The 21619-nt window shown below is 37.3% G+C and overlaps 1 protein-coding gene across 2 annotated transcripts in view; it reads right to left on the bottom strand.

Moving 5' to 3' along the window:
• Positions 1-200: 200 nt before the first annotated feature.
• LOC127419109 (oxysterol-binding protein-related protein 2-like) overlaps positions 201-21619 on the bottom strand; it is a 32602-nt gene continuing 11183 nt past the window's right edge. Inside the window, exons 1-14 of one of the 2 annotated variants that reach the window (XM_051660243.1) lie at positions 19665-19770; positions 19351-19482; positions 15702-15825; positions 15371-15446; positions 15108-15242; positions 13252-13349; positions 12903-13085; positions 12532-12639; positions 12197-12286; positions 10145-10271; positions 7583-7708; positions 7264-7387; positions 7016-7106; positions 201-2486 (exon numbers count right to left, since the gene is read on the bottom strand). In XM_051660243.1, the coding sequence (XP_051516203.1) occupies positions 2384-2486; positions 7016-7106; positions 7264-7387; positions 7583-7708; positions 10145-10271; positions 12197-12286; positions 12532-12639; positions 12903-13085; positions 13252-13349; positions 15108-15242; positions 15371-15446; positions 15702-15825; positions 19351-19387 (1422 nt within the window). In that variant the 5' untranslated portion in view covers positions 19388-19482; positions 19665-19770 and the 3' untranslated portion in view covers positions 201-2383. Of the gene's footprint in view, positions 2487-7015; positions 7107-7263; positions 7388-7582; positions 7709-10144; positions 10272-12196; positions 12287-12531; positions 12640-12902; positions 13086-13251; positions 13350-15107; positions 15243-15370; positions 15447-15701; positions 15826-19350; positions 19483-19664; positions 19771-21619 lie in introns of those variants that run through there. The other variant, XM_051660242.1, reaches the window with a different exon arrangement.

Raw genomic sequence — 21619 nt, forward strand, 5'->3', positions numbered from 1 at the left:
TCGTTTCATATACATGTACCATAAACTATCAGTTAAATACAACTTAATTTGCTTAACTATATTAAACTAACTTTGAATCATCTTAAAGGGGCCATGTACTCCAATTTTATAACCTAGAAATTTATTTGCAACATCCTGGAACATTTGTCCACTGAAAAAAACAACAGCATACTTACACAATGAACAGACACAAAGCCGAATAAAAATAAAATCTATATTTTAATTGTGGAATATTAGTTTTATAATGTTAATTTTCAAATAATCAAATTATATATATATATATATATATATATATATATATAAATAAAACATTTAATGAGGGAGCAGATACAATGAAGGTTGCAAACCAGGTAGTTTAGTGAATTTCACATGTGTATCAAACAACTGGTTATGATACTGTCCATTTTGACATTCCTGTTGATGCTTTAAGTACTCACTCAGACTAGGGGAGAGGTGGTTCGAAAATTAAGTGAAATGTCTAACATTCTACACTCTGTAGAAATGGATGGAAAACAACAAAGATCAAGGTCAAGTTTTTGTGACTCAAAATGAATTCAAATTCAAGAACCGTGGTAAAGAAAACATGTTTGTGTACTTGAGAAGAGCAACAAGTGCTTCAAATCCCACCCATTTATTTCCTGCACACTGCTGTACATAGTTTGATGTTCTCTGAATGAAAGGGACACCAGTTTTGTGGTCTGAAAGAAAACAAAATTAGATAAATGGAAAAGTACAAAAATCATATCAAGCATATGGGCATCTATGGGCACAGGGGACAAATTAGAAATATTTTTGTGAATAGGAAGGCATTATACTTTACATTTATATAAGCTGCCCTTTTACACATTTCATTTTCATTAAGACAGAAATATTTGTGCTTGTTTCTAATCATACTGAAGTCAATGGAATATTTTACCTGTTTAATAGGTTGCATAGATTTTGTTTTTGCAAATACACAGTGTGCGTGTTTGGGAACAGTGATAACGGATGAAAATGCTGATGGATAGAACAAACCACGACACCCTACATCTCATTAAACAATCTATTCATTGGCTAGTGCTTGAGGAACAAGTTAGTATGACACCAACACATACAAAAATGGTGAAATATGAAAGCGTACAAGAGCAAGTTTTGTTTTCATCTGACATCTTATTCAAAGAATAGTTCACCCAAAAAAGAAAATTCTGTCATCATTGATTCAGCCTCATGTTGTTCCAAACCCATATGACTTTCTTTCCACAGTGGCACAAAAAAGGATTCACTTTCATTGCATCTTTTTAATGTCATATGAGTCATACCGGAAGTCATATGTGTTTGGAAAAACATAGGTGAGTAAACAATGACAGAATGCTTATTTGAGAAATTTTTTGGGTGAACTATTTAAAGAACATATCAATAACAATACAATCAGCCTATTGTCCACCCCATGAATCTATGAAAAGGTGCTTTTGAAGCTACTATAATCTATTTTTAAAACACTTCATCAGAATTCATAAATGATGAAGCAATTTTTCGTAAATTTTTCAGGACTGACATTTAATCTGAATAGAAATTCAAAAAGGCAAAATATTGTACCAATTAAAACAACACTATGGCTTTATACATTAATTGCCAAAAGAGCACACGCACGCATGCACGCACGCACACACACACACACAGTTCATTATTCACATTCATAATCATTCATTAAACCTTATTACTGTCGTTATTACATTAATGCTTAAATCACCTCCACACTCTCTTAAGTCTCTTCATACAGCTGAATCATTGAGGTCTTTACGCTGCTCAGTGCTAGACAAGCTAAAAAGGTCTGGAATTAGTTTTCATATGTTAAACTCATACTATACATGGAACATGGTGAATCCAAGCACTTAAGAGTCACACAGAGTGCATGTATTGGCACTATTTGTGACCTCAGGTGACATAACTACAACTATATTGCGCTCCAGGAACACTGACTTTGTCAAACTAGCTGGAGCCTTGAGATTCACTGAGGGGTTTGTAGGTTCTTAGGCAGAATTAAAAGGCAAATCACTAATTCGGTCTCTCTTATACAGTCCTAATGCTTTGATCCATTAATAAAACCTACAGTGTAGATAGGATGTGAATGAAGATGCTGTTACACATTATGACATCATAAACACAAGTGCATACTCGTCCAACTCAATAAATCAGCATTTCAATAACTTGTTGTGATTTTTGTAAATTCTCATGAAGCTCTCGTGCAATGGAGTATTAACGCAGGTGAGTAGGACATAAGTGCCACAGTATCGCTTTCGGTTGGATATGATATGGTGTGGCAAGTGGAGGGATGCTGAAGGTGGGAAGAGAGAAAGGTGTAGAAGGTGCGGGAACCTCTGCCCTTTGAACATGAACCTCCTCATTAGTAGATATCAGGACAGTTTGTGTATTTCCTGTCAAAGTAGCCGCCTGTGTAGAGCCAGTCCTGTGATCCTGTGTGTGGGTTTGTGCCTGAATAAAACCACCTAAAAAAGGAAGATTGGAAAGGTAACCAGATTACAACACAGCTTACGGGCAATTACACGGAAATGTCAATTATACCATGGAAAAAGAACAAAACACCTTTTAAATTGTTCATTTAGGTCTATATTTTAATGTATCGATATATTTAAAAAAAATTGCATTGTTTATCCACCTCACATATTTCATGGTTGCAAAAAGACTCTTTATTTTCCCTTTATGCTAACAATGACCATTTTCCACACAGACAAGGAAATGTCTGAGAATATATACAGTTGAAGTCAGAAGTTTACATACATGTTGTTAGTATTTGGTAGCATTGCCTTTAAATTGTTTATCTTGGGTCAAATCTTTTGGGTAGCCTTCCACAAGCTTCTCACAATAAGTTGCTGGAATTTTGGCCCATTGCTCCAGACAGAACTGGTGTAACTGAGTCAGGTTTGTAGGCCCCCTTGCTCGTATTGCTTTTTCAGTTCTGCCCACAAATTTTCTATCAGATTGAGGTCAGGGCTTTGTGATGGCCACTCCAATACCTTGACTTTTTTGTCCTTAAGCCATTTTGCCACAACTTTGGAGGAATGCTTTGAGACATTGTCCATTTTGAAGACCCATTTGGAACCAAGCTTTAACTTCATGGTTGATGTCTTGAGATGTTGCTTCAATATATCCACATAAATTTCCTTCCTCATGATGCCATCTAATTTGTGAAGTGCACCAGTCCCTCCTGCAGCAAAGCACCTCCACAACATGATGCTCCCACCCCCATTCTTCATGGTTGGGATGGTGTTCTTCGGCTTGAAAGCCTCACCCTTTTTCCTCCAAACATAATGATGGTCATTATGGCCAAAGAGTTCAATTTTTGTTTCATCAGACCAGAGGACATTTCTCCAAAAAGATCTTTGTCCCCATGTGCACTTACAAACTGGAGCTTGGCTTTTTTATGGCAGTTTTGGAGCAGTGGCTTCTTCCTTGCTGAGCAGCCTTTCAGGTTATGTCAATATAGGACTCATTTTACTGTGGATATAGATTCTTGTCTACCTGTTTCCTCCAGCATCTTCACATGGTCCTTTGCTGTTGTTCTGGGATTGAATTGCACTTTTCGCACCAAACTATGTTCATCTCTAGGAGACAGAAATTTATAAGAGTGGTATGATGGCTGCGTGGTCCCATGGTGTTTATACTTGCATACTATTGTTTGTACAGATGAACGTGGTGCCTTCAGGTCATTTGGAAATTGCTCCCAAGGATGAACCAGACTTGTGGAGGTCCACAATTTTTTTTCTGAGGTCTTGGCTGATTTATTTTTATTTTTCCACGATGTAAAGTAAATAGGCACTGAGTTTGAAGGTAAGCCTTAAAATACATCCACAGGTACACCTCCAATTCAGTACACCTTCTATCAGAAGCTAACTGGCTACTTGTCTAAAGGCTTAACATAATTTTCTGGAATTTTCCAAGCTGCTTAAAGGCACAGTTAACTTAGTGTGTGTAAACTTCTGACCCACTGGAATTGTCAAATAGTCCATTAAAAGTGAAACAATCTGTCTGTAAACAATTGTTGGAAAAATTACTGGTGTCATGCACAAAGTAGATGTCCTAAACGACTTGTCAAAACTATAGTTTGCTAATATTAAATCTGTGGAGTGGTTAAAAAAATGCAGTTTAATGACTTCAACCCAAGTGTATGTAAACTTCAACTGTATACATTTTGAAATGAGATCCACATTTATGATGATGTCGCTGCCTTTCAGTGCCGTCACATCTATAATGTTTAAGAGGTTATGTTTTTCATCAATTAAATGATATTCATACAGATAAGTTGATACTTTCTACACAAAGCTAACTTTTGTCAATGTTAAGTATGTTGAGCAAATGGTCTCCCTTCTTTACTTTAAACACCCATGATAACGTGTTATGGATGTGACAGTTAAGGATGCTTCATATCAAATCATCTGAACATCAATGGGAGAATCAAACATCGACCACTCGTCGTGGTCCATGATTATTCAAATAGATCGCTCTTTATTGCTTTGATCTGTGACATGTTTCAATCGTACTGTATTTAAAGCCAACATTTGGGAAGGGATCATTTTGACAAACGTTGCGATTTGAATTGTAATATGATAACAATGGTTCATCTAATATTGCTCTGTGGCTCAGTGTGTGCCGCACACAACCGCTAGAGACCGCCACTCGCTCAGGCAGCGCTGACTGAAGCGGTGAATGCAAACTATATTTTCGAACGCAGTTTACGGTTTAGTAATGGAGCAAGGCCTTTCTCTTGATTTCAATCTTATTTCAATCCATCATGCAGCCTTGATGGATATCATATTGATGTCTTAGAGGTCAAAGTCTGCAGGCTGCAAAGCATTTTGGATGCTTTTCCCTCCTCATGCATTTGCTGCTTTCACAACAGTCACGTTCGTAATGGAGAGATGTCATGTACTTAACATTGTTTTTTCCACATTATTATGTAAATGACAATGACTAAAAAGTCAATATTACATGTTTTTTGCTGTGCCAACCTTTTACATTCAGTGGCTATATTATTTCTGGATTATGCATTTCAATTTACAGAATTTTTACAGTGTGTGGTCTCCCAAAAACTCATGAAAACTCAATGCAAGTTCATTTCCCAATCTAAAGGGGGAAAAAAAATGTGTCTAAACTGATGTCCAGACTACATTTCCAGGGGTTTAAAATTATACACACAAATGGTTCAATATACTGCAATGAATACTCTATATGTGAAGTTAAATTTCATGTTTTCACTGAAAATGTCACATTCATAATGGTAGAATTGACTGTATATAGTGGCCCTATAAATATTTAGACACTTTTGAATTGCTTAAGCCACTAGGGCTGCACGATAATGGTGAAAATTATTATCACGATTATTTTTCTCAAAATTTTAATCATGATTATTCTGTAATTTGAAAACGTTTTTTTATAACAGGGCAGCATAATTTGAAAAAAATTAAAATACTATTGCCACTGCTTGGATATCGATAAAAAATAAATAAAACAACAACCATAAAATTACATTAAACAAGTAGCTCTCATGTTGAACAAGTTGTTAGAAATACAAACTAGTAAATGATTCCTTTTGACCAAAATGAAGCCATGTTTTGCCCATTCTTTACTGCTAATAGAAACAGTTACTCTGTAAGGTGTTTATACTGGCATCTTCTTTTAAGATCATTCTTTAAATTATTATTATTAATTATTATTATTAACATTATTATATTCCCATATATAATAGTAATATATTTCTGTAATAGAGCACGAAGAACTGCTAAACAGTCTCACCCCTTTATTTTGAAGAAAGACTAATTATTTTATCAAGCATTTTATTTTAAAAGAAGACTTTCTGTGTGTTACCAGCAGAGATGACAGACTTTGTGCTCCTTCCATACATGGTGAAATGCTCTTATATCCTCCACGCTCCACATAACCCCGGTGCCATGGAGTTACTTTAGATTTGTTTACACACTTGTTATGGCCAAACATATTTGGGATTACGCAAATGTGCAACTGAAGTAAATCTGGAACGCTTTAAATATAACGCTGTCAGCACATGTTAGCGATGCACATGAACCGAACACAGAGTATGTCTGTTCCCTATGTTACATACATTATCAAAGCACGAGATGGAATTAATTTCATGCGCATCGAGCACAGATCCGCTTTGAGAATGCTATAACACCATTTCATTATCCTCATACGTGTAATATCACAGATCAGTTCGGGACACATGCGATGCTCGTAAACATCTGCAGTTCTGTATTTCAGCGCCTGCTCGAAAGTGAAACAGTGAATGGTCAGTGGCGAACCTCTGAAGAGAGCGTGATTGGTCAGGTGAGGTGAATGGACAATGAAAGAGCTAGTTATTTATTTGGTCTATCATTTGTAGACACAGCCTGTAATAAAAATGAACAATTAACAACTTTACCTGGTTGATCATTTCTGTTTATTAGCTCACTAATATCACAGACGGTTATGCTTAATTATCTATGAGAGGCAGAAATCGTGATCGCGTTTAAAATACGATTAATTGTGCAGCCCTATAAGCCAATTCAAAAAAGTTTGCATTTCATTGTATTAGATACAAAATATAAAACCAAGTGGCATCTGCAAACATATTATGCTATAGAAATTTTCTCAGAACCAACATGACTTTGAGCCATTTTTTGCAATTACTTTTAACTAACTGGTGTCAAGGTGTTGTTTAGTTGATGAATGAAGTCAGTTTCAAGCAGATTAACCACAGGTGTAGTTTGTCACATCAACCATATGGGCATGTTTTGAACTACATCTATTGTTTAATTTGAAGCGTAAAGAAAAGCATGGTTTTATTTAAAAAGTCTGCTGGTGCCATCTTTCTTTCAAATAAGTCCCATTTAGTTTGATATTTTGATACATAATTCATAAGCTTTCATACATTTTAAGTGTGGCTCAAGTGTATTATAAACATGCAGTGAAAAATATCTTGACAATGATGATATACTGGAACAGTAGCATAGTAAATGCTCACCTAGTGGACCATTCTTTACCATCTTTGGCTCGCTCTTTACGAGCTGCTCGCTGTTTCTCTTCCAACCTCTCCTTTTCTTTGCTGGCCTCATCTACACACATGCACATGGAGTATCTTATTATCTTCATGAGATATAGGTGAAGACATGAACTAACATGCACAAGCATGGCTGAATGGTTTATTTGGCACATAAAACAGCAGGGGGCACCGCAAGGCTGTTTTGGGGTTTTGAAAACAAACTTCTTTACCCATGTTGCCATTCTCCATGGCTCTGATGTCAGGCCGTAGGCGGCAGTCTGTTGGCGCTAGCACTCTTTCCATGCCGGGCTCCAACTCATTCAGTGTCATGGCAAAATTTGTGAAGTTATACATCTAGAAGTGGACACAGAGAATGCAGGTTTATGCAGGAATGATTACCATCAAGTAGTACACCATAAACACAAATTTTTATAGGGGATTTTGAGTGTATGGTTTTGTATTGTATCATTCTCATTTTATCTAAGTGTTGAGGTGTTTAAGTGTCTTTTGTTACCTGTGAACTAACAGCGTGTGTGTGTTTATGTGTACCTCTGCTGAATGAGGTGGTCTAGATGATATTCTCCACAGTAATGTGCTACCAGGAATCACAGCCACAGTCTCTTGTACATCAGGCATTTCATCGGCATCCTCATTGACGGCTCCTTCGGTCTCTTCCTGTTGATGAACATACTTTAAGCAGTCTGACAAAACAGCAGTCTTCTTGAAAACATTCAGCTGATACTTTTAGGCTTAATTTTAAACAGTATGCCCATGGTTTTAAACCAAACAATCTTCATTTAGTGAAATGGTTTTCCTTCAGGGATAGTTCACCCAAAAATAAAAATGATGTGTAACACAAAAGGAGATGTTAGGCAGAATGTTAACCTCAGTCACCATTCACTTTCACTCATCTTTTTCCACATACAATGACAGTGAGTAGTAGTGACTGAGGCTGATATTCTGTCATATGGTTTCGGGGAGTAAATAATGTATATTTTGGGGTGAACTATCCCTTTAAATTGTGCTTGTGCCATCTTTCTTTCAAATAGATACTACTTTGATTATTTTTAAGTTAATATTTTGTATTTTTATTTAATGCAGTGACATTCATTCATTTTGTGTGGCTTAAGTGCCACACAAAACACTTCTGAGACAAAAAAAACAAAAAAAACAACAATAAACCTGAACAGAACCAAATTCTCAGAGGCATAATAAGTACTGTAACATACTCAAATGTACTGCTCTGGTCCTGCCCTCTCTACACCTACACACACTCTTCTGTACATACATTAGCACATATTTAAGCTCAGCACACCGGTCGAACAGCACAGAAAACCTTAACACAACAAAGATGAATATGAACCCCATCTTATCACTATAGTTGACTTATGTTGGCTCCTTACATAAATATACATATCCACACCTACTGTTGTCTATATCTCTATCTTTGTAACCTAGTTTTGAACTCAGAAAGGGGAACAGCTTTAGTTTTAAAAAGATAATTTAATTAATCAAAGCATTAGATTAATTAACCTTACTTAAAGGGGTAGTTCACCCCAAAATGAAAATTCTCTCCTCATTCACTCACCCTCATACCATCCCAAATGTGTATGACTTTCATTCTTCAGCAGAACACAGATGAAGATTTTTAAAAGAACACATCAGATCTGTATGTCTATACAATGCAAGTGAATGGCGACCAGAAATTTGAAGCTCCAAAAAGCACATAACGGCAGCATAAAAGTTATCCATACGACTCCAGTGATTAAATCCATGTATTCTGATGCAATTCAATCAGATTTTGGTGAGAACAAACACCACTGATTCTTGAGAAAAAGGACAAAACATGTCCTACATACAACAGTCCTCTATGTTAAAAATCAAGAAATACATCATAATAAAAATATTTAAAAAGTTAAATCTAAAAGGAAATGTGTATACTCAGTGCATTCATTACTGATATATTTAAATAATTTAATTGGAATACTTAAAAAATGCATGCTCTGTACTTGGGAGCACATGCAAGTTAACCTGTCCTCAGCAAGAGGTCAAAATGTTAAACTGCCAAAGTGTTTAAAAATGCAACAAGTTCATAAATATACCCATCAAATGAAAGGTAGGAATTTGTAAGACATCAAACAATACATAAAGTAAACTTTAAATGATACTTAATTTAAAAAAAGTATCCCATCAAATTAGTGTCCTCACTTTGCGTCAACAATTTTTTTATAATCCTGAATCAATCAGACAATGTCATTGTCAGATATAACTCTCGAGTACCCCTTTAAAACTTCCTGCCCATGGTGGATGCAACAGTAGGACACATGGTCTGGTAAATTTCATATTTCTTTATATTTTAAACAAACAATGTTGAAGTCTCTGTGGTCACAGCTTCAACATGTCAACTCCGTCATTCCTATTATAATAATTTCTGTTAGAATTGTAAAATAATTTTGGCATATGAGTTTAGGTTATAGAGGCAGCTTTAACTGACGAAAAAAACAAAATGGCTCCAGAGTACAACACATTAAATAAAAATATAAAATTTTGTCATAAGTCCATTCACTTGCATTGAGGACATACAGAGGTGAAATATTCTTCTAAAAATCTTCATTTGTGTCCTGCAGAAGAAAGTCATACACATCTGGGATGGCATGAGGGTGAGTAAATGATGAGAGAATTTTCATTTTTAAAGGTGCACTCAGTAATTTTTTCCCCAATAAAAAAAGTTTTACTAAAGTTATAACATGTGTATAAAATCATGACCACTCACATGAGATGAGGACTTCTACATGGGGCAGGGGCACCCTCATGGGGGCTGCCATTTTAGAATCACATGACCAGCTGAATACTACTCACTTAATCTCAGTAAACGTCTTGTTATTGGACACTTTCACTCTTGGATTAAATTAATCATTGCTGACTGTGAATAGTGAATTTCTACAGTGGCATCTGAAACTGAACTAAATTGATTTTAAATTATGCTGCATCCACACCACACACGGTCACTGTAAGTCCAAGATGACAGCACCAAAATGTTACTGAGTGCACCATCAAGGGTAAAAGTATCATCAGAGGTCAACTCTTTGGCTATGCCACTTTCATTCTCACCTGTTTCTGTTTCTTAGTGTCTGTCACTCCTTTCTTGTCAAGCTTCCGATGGGCTTCATATACTTGTGGGTCCACACTCCACATACACTCAGTCCATTTCCCATAGATTACACAGCGCTTCTTCTTACTGTATGCAAAGCACATACATGACAGAAACAGAAATCCCGCAGTTAAAAGAAATCTGGAGGATTTTAAACTCTAAAACCTTTTAATAATTAAAGGAACATAATAAAATGAGAGTTCAAAGGAACAGAAGCAGTATTGTGTGTTAGCTAGCAGGTCTGTTGTATAAGCTATTTGTATTAATAGGCTATGTCTTATTATTGTGCACTAGATCAAAACCATTGCGTAACATTAAAGCTAATACTGTCACTGGCAAAGAGAAAGAAAAGGGTACCATTTTATTTGCACGCTAGCAATACTACATACACACTCACATTCACAATAAAGTACAGATTCTGCTGCTATTATATGGACTAAAGAAGAGGGCAGCTATCTGTATAGTTTCAATAAGACACAGTATAAATATTTTACTACTAATAAATGTCGAACTGGTTTGAAACTAGCTATAGAGTTTCCATTGTTGGGTTAGAGTGCCAATACTGTATATGGACTCTAATTTTGATCAATTCTGGTTTCTGGTTACTTGATTTAGCATCCTGACCTTTTATTACCAATCAGTTTCCATGACTTTTACAGGCATTTGTGATTACTGAATACAGATTTTTAAAAATCCATTTTATTCAGACCAATCTGCAAAATGCATCGTTTAAACAGATTTGTCAACCGTTTCAACAAATTTTTTCAGTGTCTTCCGCACTGGAAGCTTGAGACTGCTTTGGTGGCATTTCATGCCTGTAAGACTGACTATCGCGTGAGCCAATAGCATTCGAGTGCGGGCTGTTAAAGAGCATATCATTGGTTTCACCCACTGAACGAATACGCCCCTTTACTGAAGTTCGAGTTGATCGTTTGAGTCTGAACAAGACGTCTTTTTCATAAACAAACTGAATGTATTTTGTACACTCGTTCGCGAACTACATCATTTGTTTGTTAAATTCAACAATATCGTTCAACAAGAAAATGGGCCGGATGAAATTATGAATACAATGATGTGATAAACAACTTATTACAATGACACACAAATTTCATTTTTGTTTTTGTATAGCTTGATACAGTCATGCTCAGCAGTTCACAGTATGACAGATATTCTTTGTTGTCATTTGTGGGGAAATGCTTATGATGCTTAAACATTCTGCAGTACTTCAGTCTCTTAGCAGAATTGTTGAGAAGCAAATTTTAATAAATTATAATTAGACTTTGATCGTGAATAACTGCGCAATTTACTCAAAGCGTAAAAGACGGTTATTTGGCACTCTCTACTGGCACAAAAGAGTCATTTGCAGAAGTGGTCAATGAACAGATCAATGAACTAATCTAAATGATTCCTTCTGGTGAACAGATTCAAAAGACACGAGTCAATGAGATGAATCAAAATCACCAATGTTGGAGAGAGTACTTATTACAAGTTCTTTGAGCAAATGGTAGGCTCACTCTAGCCCCCCTTGAAAACACAACAGAGTGACCCAGCCCTGGCAGCAAACATTTTGGTGACCCCTGGCCTAGATTTTAGCTAACTGGGACGGGGAAGAATGTGCAGCAAATTTGTGCATGCTCTCAAACACAGTGTGCCTTAATTTGATGCCATAAAGACCCTTACAGGTTATCTCCCTTTCACATTTATAGCATCTAGCAATTCTACAATCTATCTCCTTAAATGTCCCTTACACTTGATTGGGGGGGCCATGCCTGCCACTCTAGAAAAGAAGCAATAAGGTGAATTTAAACAGTAAAAAAACAACGACAAAAAACACCTTCAAAATCAGTCCGTGTTCATTTAGTTAAGTTCCGGATAATAACCTCAGGTGAAAAATCTAGATAATAAAGAATATTCTGGCAGTCTAGAGTAGGGTACATTTTAAAGCAAAAAGTAAATAAATAAATCAATTAAACAACTCGACAATAGAGAGACGTTCAGTGAAAATGTCTCACCTCTTGTCCTGGATATAACCCTCAACTCTGTGCAGCTCTTTTCCGAACATCCCACAGGGTTTAAAGTTCAGCACACACTTCTCTCCAGTACTAACCAAATCATAACAGCAGGAAAAAAAAAAAAAAAAAATATTATATATGACTAATTAAATAAAAATAAAACAATTAATCATTCAATGTCAATGTCTTATATGATATAAATAATCATTCCATCATATCCATGTGAGTTCAATGGTCTTAATTCATAGTGTCGTGAAAATGGCAACAATTCATAAGCATATTAAAATGTTAGGGTTAGGGTAAATTGGTGTGAGCCGAATGCAGTTTGTCTGTACCTGTGGTTGACAATTTCTACTGTGCCGTACTGCTCAATCCAGAGTTTACCCAGAATTACATTGTGTACACAGCAGAAAGGGTTCGTCCATGTATAGACCTCTTTATGCCTGCGAGGATACACACACACACGCACGCACATAAGCATGTGAGCAGACCGTTACCAGGCAACCCCAGATCCCTTAGATTCGAAATCTAATTTGGATACCACTGACTCATTCAAGGAAAGTCTCACTCACACAATCAACAAACCTTTTGAAAAACACCAGTAGATCTGGTTGTTCTAGGCTGAACAGTGAAAAACAACCATTAACCAAGACCAGTGTCTAGACAAGGCCTATATAAACATGACTGCACATGCAGTCAGACTCACTTCAGAAGCTCTAGTGTGATGGTTCCTTTTGGCTCTGCCTCCACACTCTTGCCCCAGAACTTGAGTTTGGGGTAGATGGAGCCATGGAACATGAAGTCTCCGCTCAGACTCTCTGTGTGGAATGCACTGACCGGCGGATGGTGACTCACCTGTTCTGAGATGAGTCTGAAACCCTGATCCTCTCTGAGTGAAAGAGAGCGAGAAGCCGACAAGAGCAATGGAAGGAAATGTGGAGAGGAAGTAGAAGTGAAGTTACATAAGTGACAGTTAACTAACCCTGTTTAATGACATCCTCAAATGCCATCAGTGTAACTTGTGTTATAAATCAGTGTCAGGCTTTTGTCTTTACCGTGTGAGTTCATAAGTCTCTCCTAAAAGTGGGTTGAAAGGTTTTCCAGTTCTGTCCCACTGAGAGGCAACTGCAGACACAGCAAAGGCAGCAACCGTCTTACGAGAAAAACAAAGAAACATGTTTAAATGAGTAAAGGCCCTTGCCCACTTCCTACGAAATCAAAGAACAAACGGGTGTGACATCATTTAGAATGAAACCTGGATAAAAAGAAGGTGTTTGAGTTTGTTTCGTTAATTCATAACAGCTCATTGCGGCAAACTTTCAGAAAAACTTTGTACCGGCTGCTAAACCTCAAGCTCCACCTACTTTGAGACAGCCAATTCCCATTCAGTCAGTTAAGATCAGTCAACATGAACAAATCAGCATGCAGAGTTATTCACAAGCTGGTGGAAACTTACCTACATCTGTATTATCATTCGCTTGGAGACATTTCCCAAGAACATGCCATGCGATTTTATGTTTAAGGAATCAAAACAACTCAAATACTCTTAAGTGCCCATTCACTCTGTTGTTTCATATGCATCTCCTGCAGCCAAAGCCATTCAAACATTTGCCCAAAGTAAGATATGCCTATCATCTTTCTTTTGTCTGTATTCTACCCATTAGCACTCTATTATACACCCATCTTTGCAGTAGTATCAGTGTAATCCTAAATTTCAATAACAGAGTGTAATTAGCGTATGTTATGGCTCTGTATAGCATGTTAGCACATTAGCACCAAGAATGCACAAGGTAAACATTACAAATTACATATTATCAACTGCATATATATTTTACTTTAAATCATCATCGAGTATTTAAAACAGCTTTTTTCCCCTGATCTCGTCTCATAGAATGATTTTTAAATTATACTAGTTGATGTTTTACATGTAGTGTCTAAATGGCTCCCACAGCAGCGTGGCAGGTGTCTGAATGATTGCAAACAGTTTGACTTTGGTCGGCTGTTTCAAACTTTTTTCTTGCTTTGAGCGAAGAACGAATAAGCACTTCACCGTGAGTGTGCTGGGGTCTATAGGGATAACCTACAGTCAGTGAGTCACTATCACAAAATAACCCTCTCTGCTTAGTACACAACAACTTACCAAATAAATAAATAAATGGACCTGAAATTTTGACTTGCATTGAAATGATGCTATTATATGTGAAGAGACCATGGAGAATCCAGAAACACTGAATTCAAATTCCGGTTTGCACTGTGTAGAGTTGTGATCTACATGTTGCGGTTAATTTTACGATAATGACCGTCTCACTGCTCATAATCCCACTTATCACACAACTATTTGTCAAATAAGTGAATGGACACAAAATATTGATTTGAGTTGAAATTATTAGCCTGTTATAGAGATGAATGCCACAATTACCCAATCAGTATCTGGTATTCCAAAGAGGCGTGTAATAAAAAGGAAACAATCTTCAGAATTAAATATTAGCGTACTACTTACAGTAGTATTCAAAAAATTAAAAGAATAGCATGTGAGACAAATCAAACAGTACTTTGCTACACTGTATCACCTCACTTCATTTCTTATATAACTCTAAGCTAATTACCAATGAAATTGCTTTCAGATCATTCGTGACACTGGATATGTGCAGTCAAAGAGCGCACTGCATCATGGGACGCAGAAACCCATGTAGTGTGCTCTGCTTGTATAACACACTTTCAGAAAATGTAGTAGTCATCCAGGTATTTCATGCATGCAGAAAATCAACATAACGTGCACAGTACTGTAAAAACAGTAGTACTGGTAGATGCCATTCCAAACATATCAAAAGTGACAAAATAGCCACACAGGTAGATATTCATCAACTTTCTTAAACAAAATGTGTTGATTCAACATTTGGTGTAGACTCACCTGCATCCTCTCTATAGAGTCAGACTGTGAGCAGGCTTTCTGGATGAGGTATGTGTGATCCATATACTCTGAGATTCTCTGTAGAAAACTCAAGGGCTCATTGAACACGATGGGCATGGTGATCTTGGACAGCTCCTAGATCACAGCACCGTAAAACAGGCTCAGCGGGACAGAACTCAAGTTAAGTACTAGAAGTACTGTACGGAACACATCTGACATTGATTTAGCAACACAAATAAGTACTATATATAATTCATCCTCACCAGTCCAATACATTTCTTGAGGATGCTCCATATGCTAAAATCATTTCTGGAGAACATGGGGGCAGGAAGAGATGACCTAACATGGCAGAGAAACGCTGTATTATTTTCACAAACATTCCCTATGTACAGGAGGTAAAGAGTACACTTGTAGTGCTATGCATAGATGTATATACTATGATTAATGAAAAAATGATAGGTAAACAAGACGGCGGGCGACAAGAATCTAGAGATAGCAAGACACAGGATAGAGTGAGAGTGAGAAAGATTAAGGAAAGAGACAATGAAGAAAAGGAGGGAGGATGTGGGTCACAGCCCTGGAATCTGGCCGTACCTGCGTTTCTTGATTCCGTTCTCCTGAGGAACTGCTCCATTGTTCTTCGGACCGCTGTCAAACACTACAGCATCTTTAAAACTGGCTTCTGATGTGCCTTCACACGACTCGTCTGAATCCAAGCCTGGGACATACAACATACACAACTACCAAATCTCACTCAGAGGTTAGACACTGATACATGCTGTAGCGCATGTGTAAACATACTGACAGTTCATGTGAAGCATGCAAATTCAAAGTTCAATTAATACAGGCACTCGATTAAAATGACATTGTGCGTTCCACTCGAAACGTCACTTTATGGTGAGATGAAAATAATTTAAGAAAAGTTGATCATTTGTGAGTAATAATGAACCAACAGCTTACAGCTCACTTTTTGTATGATTCAAACCAACAACCTTCTGGTTAACAGCTTTTAGCCAGACCAATACATAAAGTAGAAGCTAAGCATGTGACGGTATTCGGTAATGCGGAATATCATGGTAATTGCACAATATTGTTATCGTGGGCACTTCAAAATACCATAAACATTTCAGCCAAATTGTTTAGGTTTTTCTGATCGCACAGTAGTTTTTTTTTTTCCATCAATGAATCAAGATTCACGACACTGCATGTTTGCGGCATAACTGACACATGCGCACTCTGATCTAAGGAAAACCAACGTGGACGAGAAGCATGGCTGAGGAGGAACACAGCCGACTTTATCCACCTTCTAAAAGAGTTTGGTCTGAAGTGTGGAAGTATTTTGGGTTTCATAAAAATACAGAATAATTGTTGGTCGAAGATGGCTTCACTGTGTAAAACATGTGGCAGAAAAGTGGCAGCGAAACACGGGATCACCTCCAACATGTTCGATCAACTGCGGGACAGGTAATTTGTGCCCAACAGTTTTTCCAAACAGTTTTTGAAAACTGAGAGACACCCTATGAGACAACTAAGATGACAAAGTGAACGGTTGCTGCCATTTGCAGATAATGTGTAGCTTGCTTTCAAGTGGCCAAAGAGTAGTTCGCTAAAACTCCACTAGCTACAAAGTGTGCTTCTTGCAGTAATGACTAAAATACAGTTGTAAACAGCTAATACTAAGTCCTGTAATTATTAATGGCAATGTGGCACAATGATTTTTTTAATATTAAAAGGAATATTCCAGGTTCAATACAAGTTAGAATCAATCGACAGCATTTGTGGCAAAAAAATGTATTTTGACTTGCTTCGGGGAGTTTTATTTGCAGGATTGAAGCAATTGTACCTTGTTTTATTAAATGTTGCCAGAAGATGCCACATAGCAAGTATAATATCTGATCTAATGAGTGCTGAAATGGAAGAGATGCCAATACGGCACCAGTCTCTGGATAACTGGGAGCGCACATTCTCAAAACTGTCCTGGCGGATTGTTAGAACCCACTTTAATGACCAACTATGGGTTAAACACTTCCGAAAGTCAAACGCTATGTTCAAAGAATTGTGTTCCAAGGTCTGTCCTTTCCTTAGGCCAGTCATATCAAGCTGTCGCACACTCATAACAAGTGCACGAATGGTGAAAACACGTTGTCGCTATGCAAGTAAACTTTTTCTATCACCCTAATGCGCATTTTAACTAATGCGAAACTCTAGAACATCAACCTCCTACTAGCGCATTAACTCTTAAGCAGATTTTGAGAGTTTATTCACATATTAAGCGTTTCCATTCAGGATTTCTTATGCATAATTTCAAAATGTGCATAAAAATAGTTGAATGGAAACCCAGCTAGTGAGACACTTACAACAGACGTGAATGGGGGCCAATTTTTGAACGTTAAAATACTATTTTTTTTCAAAAGTATAGCCAGAAGGCATAAACAATGTGTGTAAACATGATTTTTGTGTGATAAAATCACTTACTAACCTTTTCTATGTAAAGTTATAGCCAATTTTACAATTTCGTTGCCATGACAATGTAATGTCGACAAACCCTAAAATGACTGTAAAAATGACCATTTATTCCATGTAACAGCTCAAATAATACAAGAGGTTTAACAGAAGAATTAATGTAAGTGTTTTTATAAAATTATACGTTTTATATTTCTGCTTTTAAACCCTCAAAACATTGGCCCCATTCACTTCCATTATAAGTGCCCCATTGTAACCTCGGGTTTTGCTTTATTTAAGAAAAGGAGGGACAAGTTGAAACACATTTTTTGTGGTAATCAACATTGTCACAAATGCTGTCGATTGAACTTAACTTGAAATTAATCCAGAATATTCCTTTAAACTCAAGTTAACAATGCAACTGTACGTTGCCATACAGTGTTAGTGAACTTGCGGTTATTAAATTTGTAGCTATAAGCGCCTAGCTATATATTAGCAACTGGCTTGCTATCCGACAAAAAACATGCATATTATTGTTATAGCCAATTAGTTATTCAATTAGTTTTTTTTTAATGTTCATGGTTCTTTTCAAAGTTCTTTGTTATCTGTTCACTTAAAGGGCTAATTTGGGATTGAGAAAAGTAATTAAACATGTTTATTAAGAGAACAACAAAGTTTATCTTTCATCCCACTTTTTGAAATTTTATTCAATACCATGATAATACCATATACTGAGATAAAAGCTTCAGCAATTTATCGTGATGTGAAAATTTGATAACGTCATATGCCTAGTAAAAGTGACAGAATTTAATATGTTCATGTACTGAGAAATGTCAATTCACTGCCCTTTCCTAATAGCACAGTGCAACTTTCCATCAGCTAATGTCATTACCGCTACCATGTGCTCAAACTTTGTTCTTAGTGCTTGATATTTGCCATTAATACTTGTATCAATAGCCAGCAAGTGCAATTTAAGCTTTTAATGAGCTTTTCTATGACGGCAATAAAATAATATAGTATAATATGCGACTGTTTCACATTTTGTACCACCTGATATGAGTGATTCAGCTGATTTCAGGCTTCAGGTGCCCTGCACAAAGTCCTTATCACCTTGTTTATTTATTCATTATTTATTCGTTATAATCTCCAGTCGCAGCAATGACAGGAGTCATCAGACCATCGGAACACAGCACTGTATAATTGAATCCATAATCAGACCAACAAAAGCAGACACCAGAACCGTGTGCCGTGTCACAGCCGCTCTGCCATAACAAAAATACATGGTCCTGAGCCAGAGTCAACAGGGCCCAAAACACTCACAATATGCGACAAATGGCATTGTCCTCAGAAAACATAGCTGCTTAATAATCAGTTGCTGTGTGTGAATTCAACCACTGCTGCCTATGAATGTTTTCATGACACGAGACATCTCTAAACAAGTTTCGGTCACCAAAATGACTTTATATTTGATCATAAGTCATTTGTATAGTTGTTCAACCTACTACTTTCTTAGGCGTTACATTTTAAAGTTATGATTTTGGTATTTAACATCCATCCAAGCTGTTGGCCAATCAAAACATACTGCACCTTAGTAGAAACAATGTTACGCTAGCACTGGATTTGGAAATGTCTTGTTGCGTTACTACTTCTGTATACTGTGTGCGATGGCAGCATTTTTCAACTTTCGGACACAATCTTCAAACAGTACTACGTTAAAGGTCACTGCAGATCACAGAATAAGCCTCAATAACCAACATGTGTTGTTTGAGAAGGCGTTTCATGACGATCATCACCCCCTCACCTGTGACGGCATCATAGAACTCGTCCTCATTGTTCATTGTAGAGAATGCAGGGCCAATACGGAGTCTCTAGTGCATGGTCTCTCTCTTTCCTTCTCTGTGCTAATGCTTTCACTTCCTTAGGACAGGTACACCTGTGGAGAGAAAGTCACAACGTCAAAATCGTAGTCACGAAAATGACAACAATTCAACAGAACACTTCATCAATACAGTTACATGACACCAATATTACAATTTGTAACTGGAAAACAGACAGGCCCTTTAAGATTCCACTGGCCGCATGACATATGCAGGAAAAAAAAGTCCTCGAATTCACCTGATCCTCCAGTGATGTTAGTGTCCAAGTTCATTCATGCACTCATTCATCTGTCATGTTTCACTGAAACTAGCAGACTGCACTTGAAACGAGAGGTGGAGCCACTGTGGGTCTCCACCTATGGGCTGGTATGTAAGAAAAATTCTGATGTAGTAATGAACTTGACTCTCCCTCCAAAGTGTGTAACCTGCCATTGACAGAGAGATCTGGACTGTGACGCACACGGCTCACAGTACGGGCTTATCTCATCATTCTAGACAAGACTTGAGGGAACGCTTTTGGCACGGTTAAAGTCTATTAGCTAGCTATGCAACTTAATGTACACACGGCTGAGAGATTTCATTAAAAAAAATCTTACTATAACATTGCATAAGTCTTTTCCAATCTGTTTTGCAGGGTCTACCAGATTGTCATTTGGGCTAAATTAATCCCTAAAGCACATATCCCTAGGGTTGGGAACAAAGAACTGGTTCTTATTCAGAACTGGTACTTTAGATCCATATTATTTTCACTATTTTTGGTTCAATTAATGGTTCTTAAATGTGCATTTTCTGATGATGCAGATGGAACACCGTGCTATTTAACAACAGCGCTGCCCCGCTACTGAATCTACAGCAACAAACACAGCCTGCAGAAAACTCGGGAGAACTGCAACAGATATTTGGCTGACGATTAATTGTCAAACAAATAACTGCGATTAAGACGATTAATTGTCCATTTAAGGGCTATGACAATTAATTGTCTCTTTTAAGGCTTTCACAATTAACTGTCATATTAATCGTCATATTTCTTAAGGTGCATGTGTGCTTCATACACCTTCAGAAATCATTTTTACAAATTTAACTTATTTTAAATATAAAAATAAAATAAAACTGGGATAAATGATTTCCTTTTAAGGCTTTAAAATCTGATTAATGAAATGAAAATGAATAAATATAAATACTAAAATACACCGATCAGCCACAACATTAAAACCACCTGCCTAATATCGTGTAGGTCCCCCTCGTGCCACCCAAACAGCTCTGACCTGTCAAGGCTTGGACTCCACAAGACCTCTGAAGGTGTCCTGTGGTATCTGGTGCCAAGACGTTAGCAGCAGATCCTTTAAGTCCTGTAAGTTGAGAGGTGGGTCTTGTTTGTCCAGCACATCCCATAGATGATCAATTGGATTAAGATCTTGAGAATTTGGAGGCCTCAAACCTCACGTTCCTCATACTATTCCTGAATTTTTTGCATTTTTTTGCAGTGTGGCAGGGCGCATTATCCTGCTAAAAGAGGCCACTGCCATCAGGGAATACCATTGCCAAGAAGGCATATACGTGGTCTGCAACAATCAAAAGCATCCTTGTGCGCATCAAAACACCTTTCAGACAGGAACTGCTCTGATTGATGTCCGTGAAGCAGCTCAGTGATGCTCGGAGTTCAACTGAATGACACACAAACAAGCCATGGATGGCATTAATTTATTTGCTTAAAATTCCCTTATTTGGGCATTAAAATATGATTGGAATTTGAAGTGCACAATAATTGCGTTTATCTAAAAAAAAAACCCCGTTAGATCAAATAACCACGACCAGAAGATTATAATTATTTATTTTTTATCCCCTTTGTCTCCTAATTTAGAATGCCCAATTCCCACTACTTAGTAGGTCCTCGTGGTGGTGCAGTTACTCACCTCAATCCGGGTGGCAGAGGACAAGTCTCAGTTGCCTCCGCTTCTGAGACAGTCAATCTGCACATCTTATCACGTGGCTTGCTGTGCATGACACCGTAGAGTCACAACATGTGGAGGCTCATGCTGCTCTCCTCGATCCACGCACAATTTACCACGCGCCCCATTTAGAGTGAGAACCCCTAATCGTGACCACGATGAGGTTACCCCATGTGACTCTACCCTCCCTAGCAACCGGGCCAATTTGGTTCCTAAGGAGACCTGGCTGGAGTCACTCAGCACA

Source organism: Myxocyprinus asiaticus, chromosome 28 (genome assembly GCF_019703515.2).
Source record: "Myxocyprinus asiaticus isolate MX2 ecotype Aquarium Trade chromosome 28, UBuf_Myxa_2, whole genome shotgun sequence".
Classification (NCBI taxonomy): Eukaryota; Metazoa; Chordata; class Actinopteri; order Cypriniformes; family Catostomidae; genus Myxocyprinus; species Myxocyprinus asiaticus.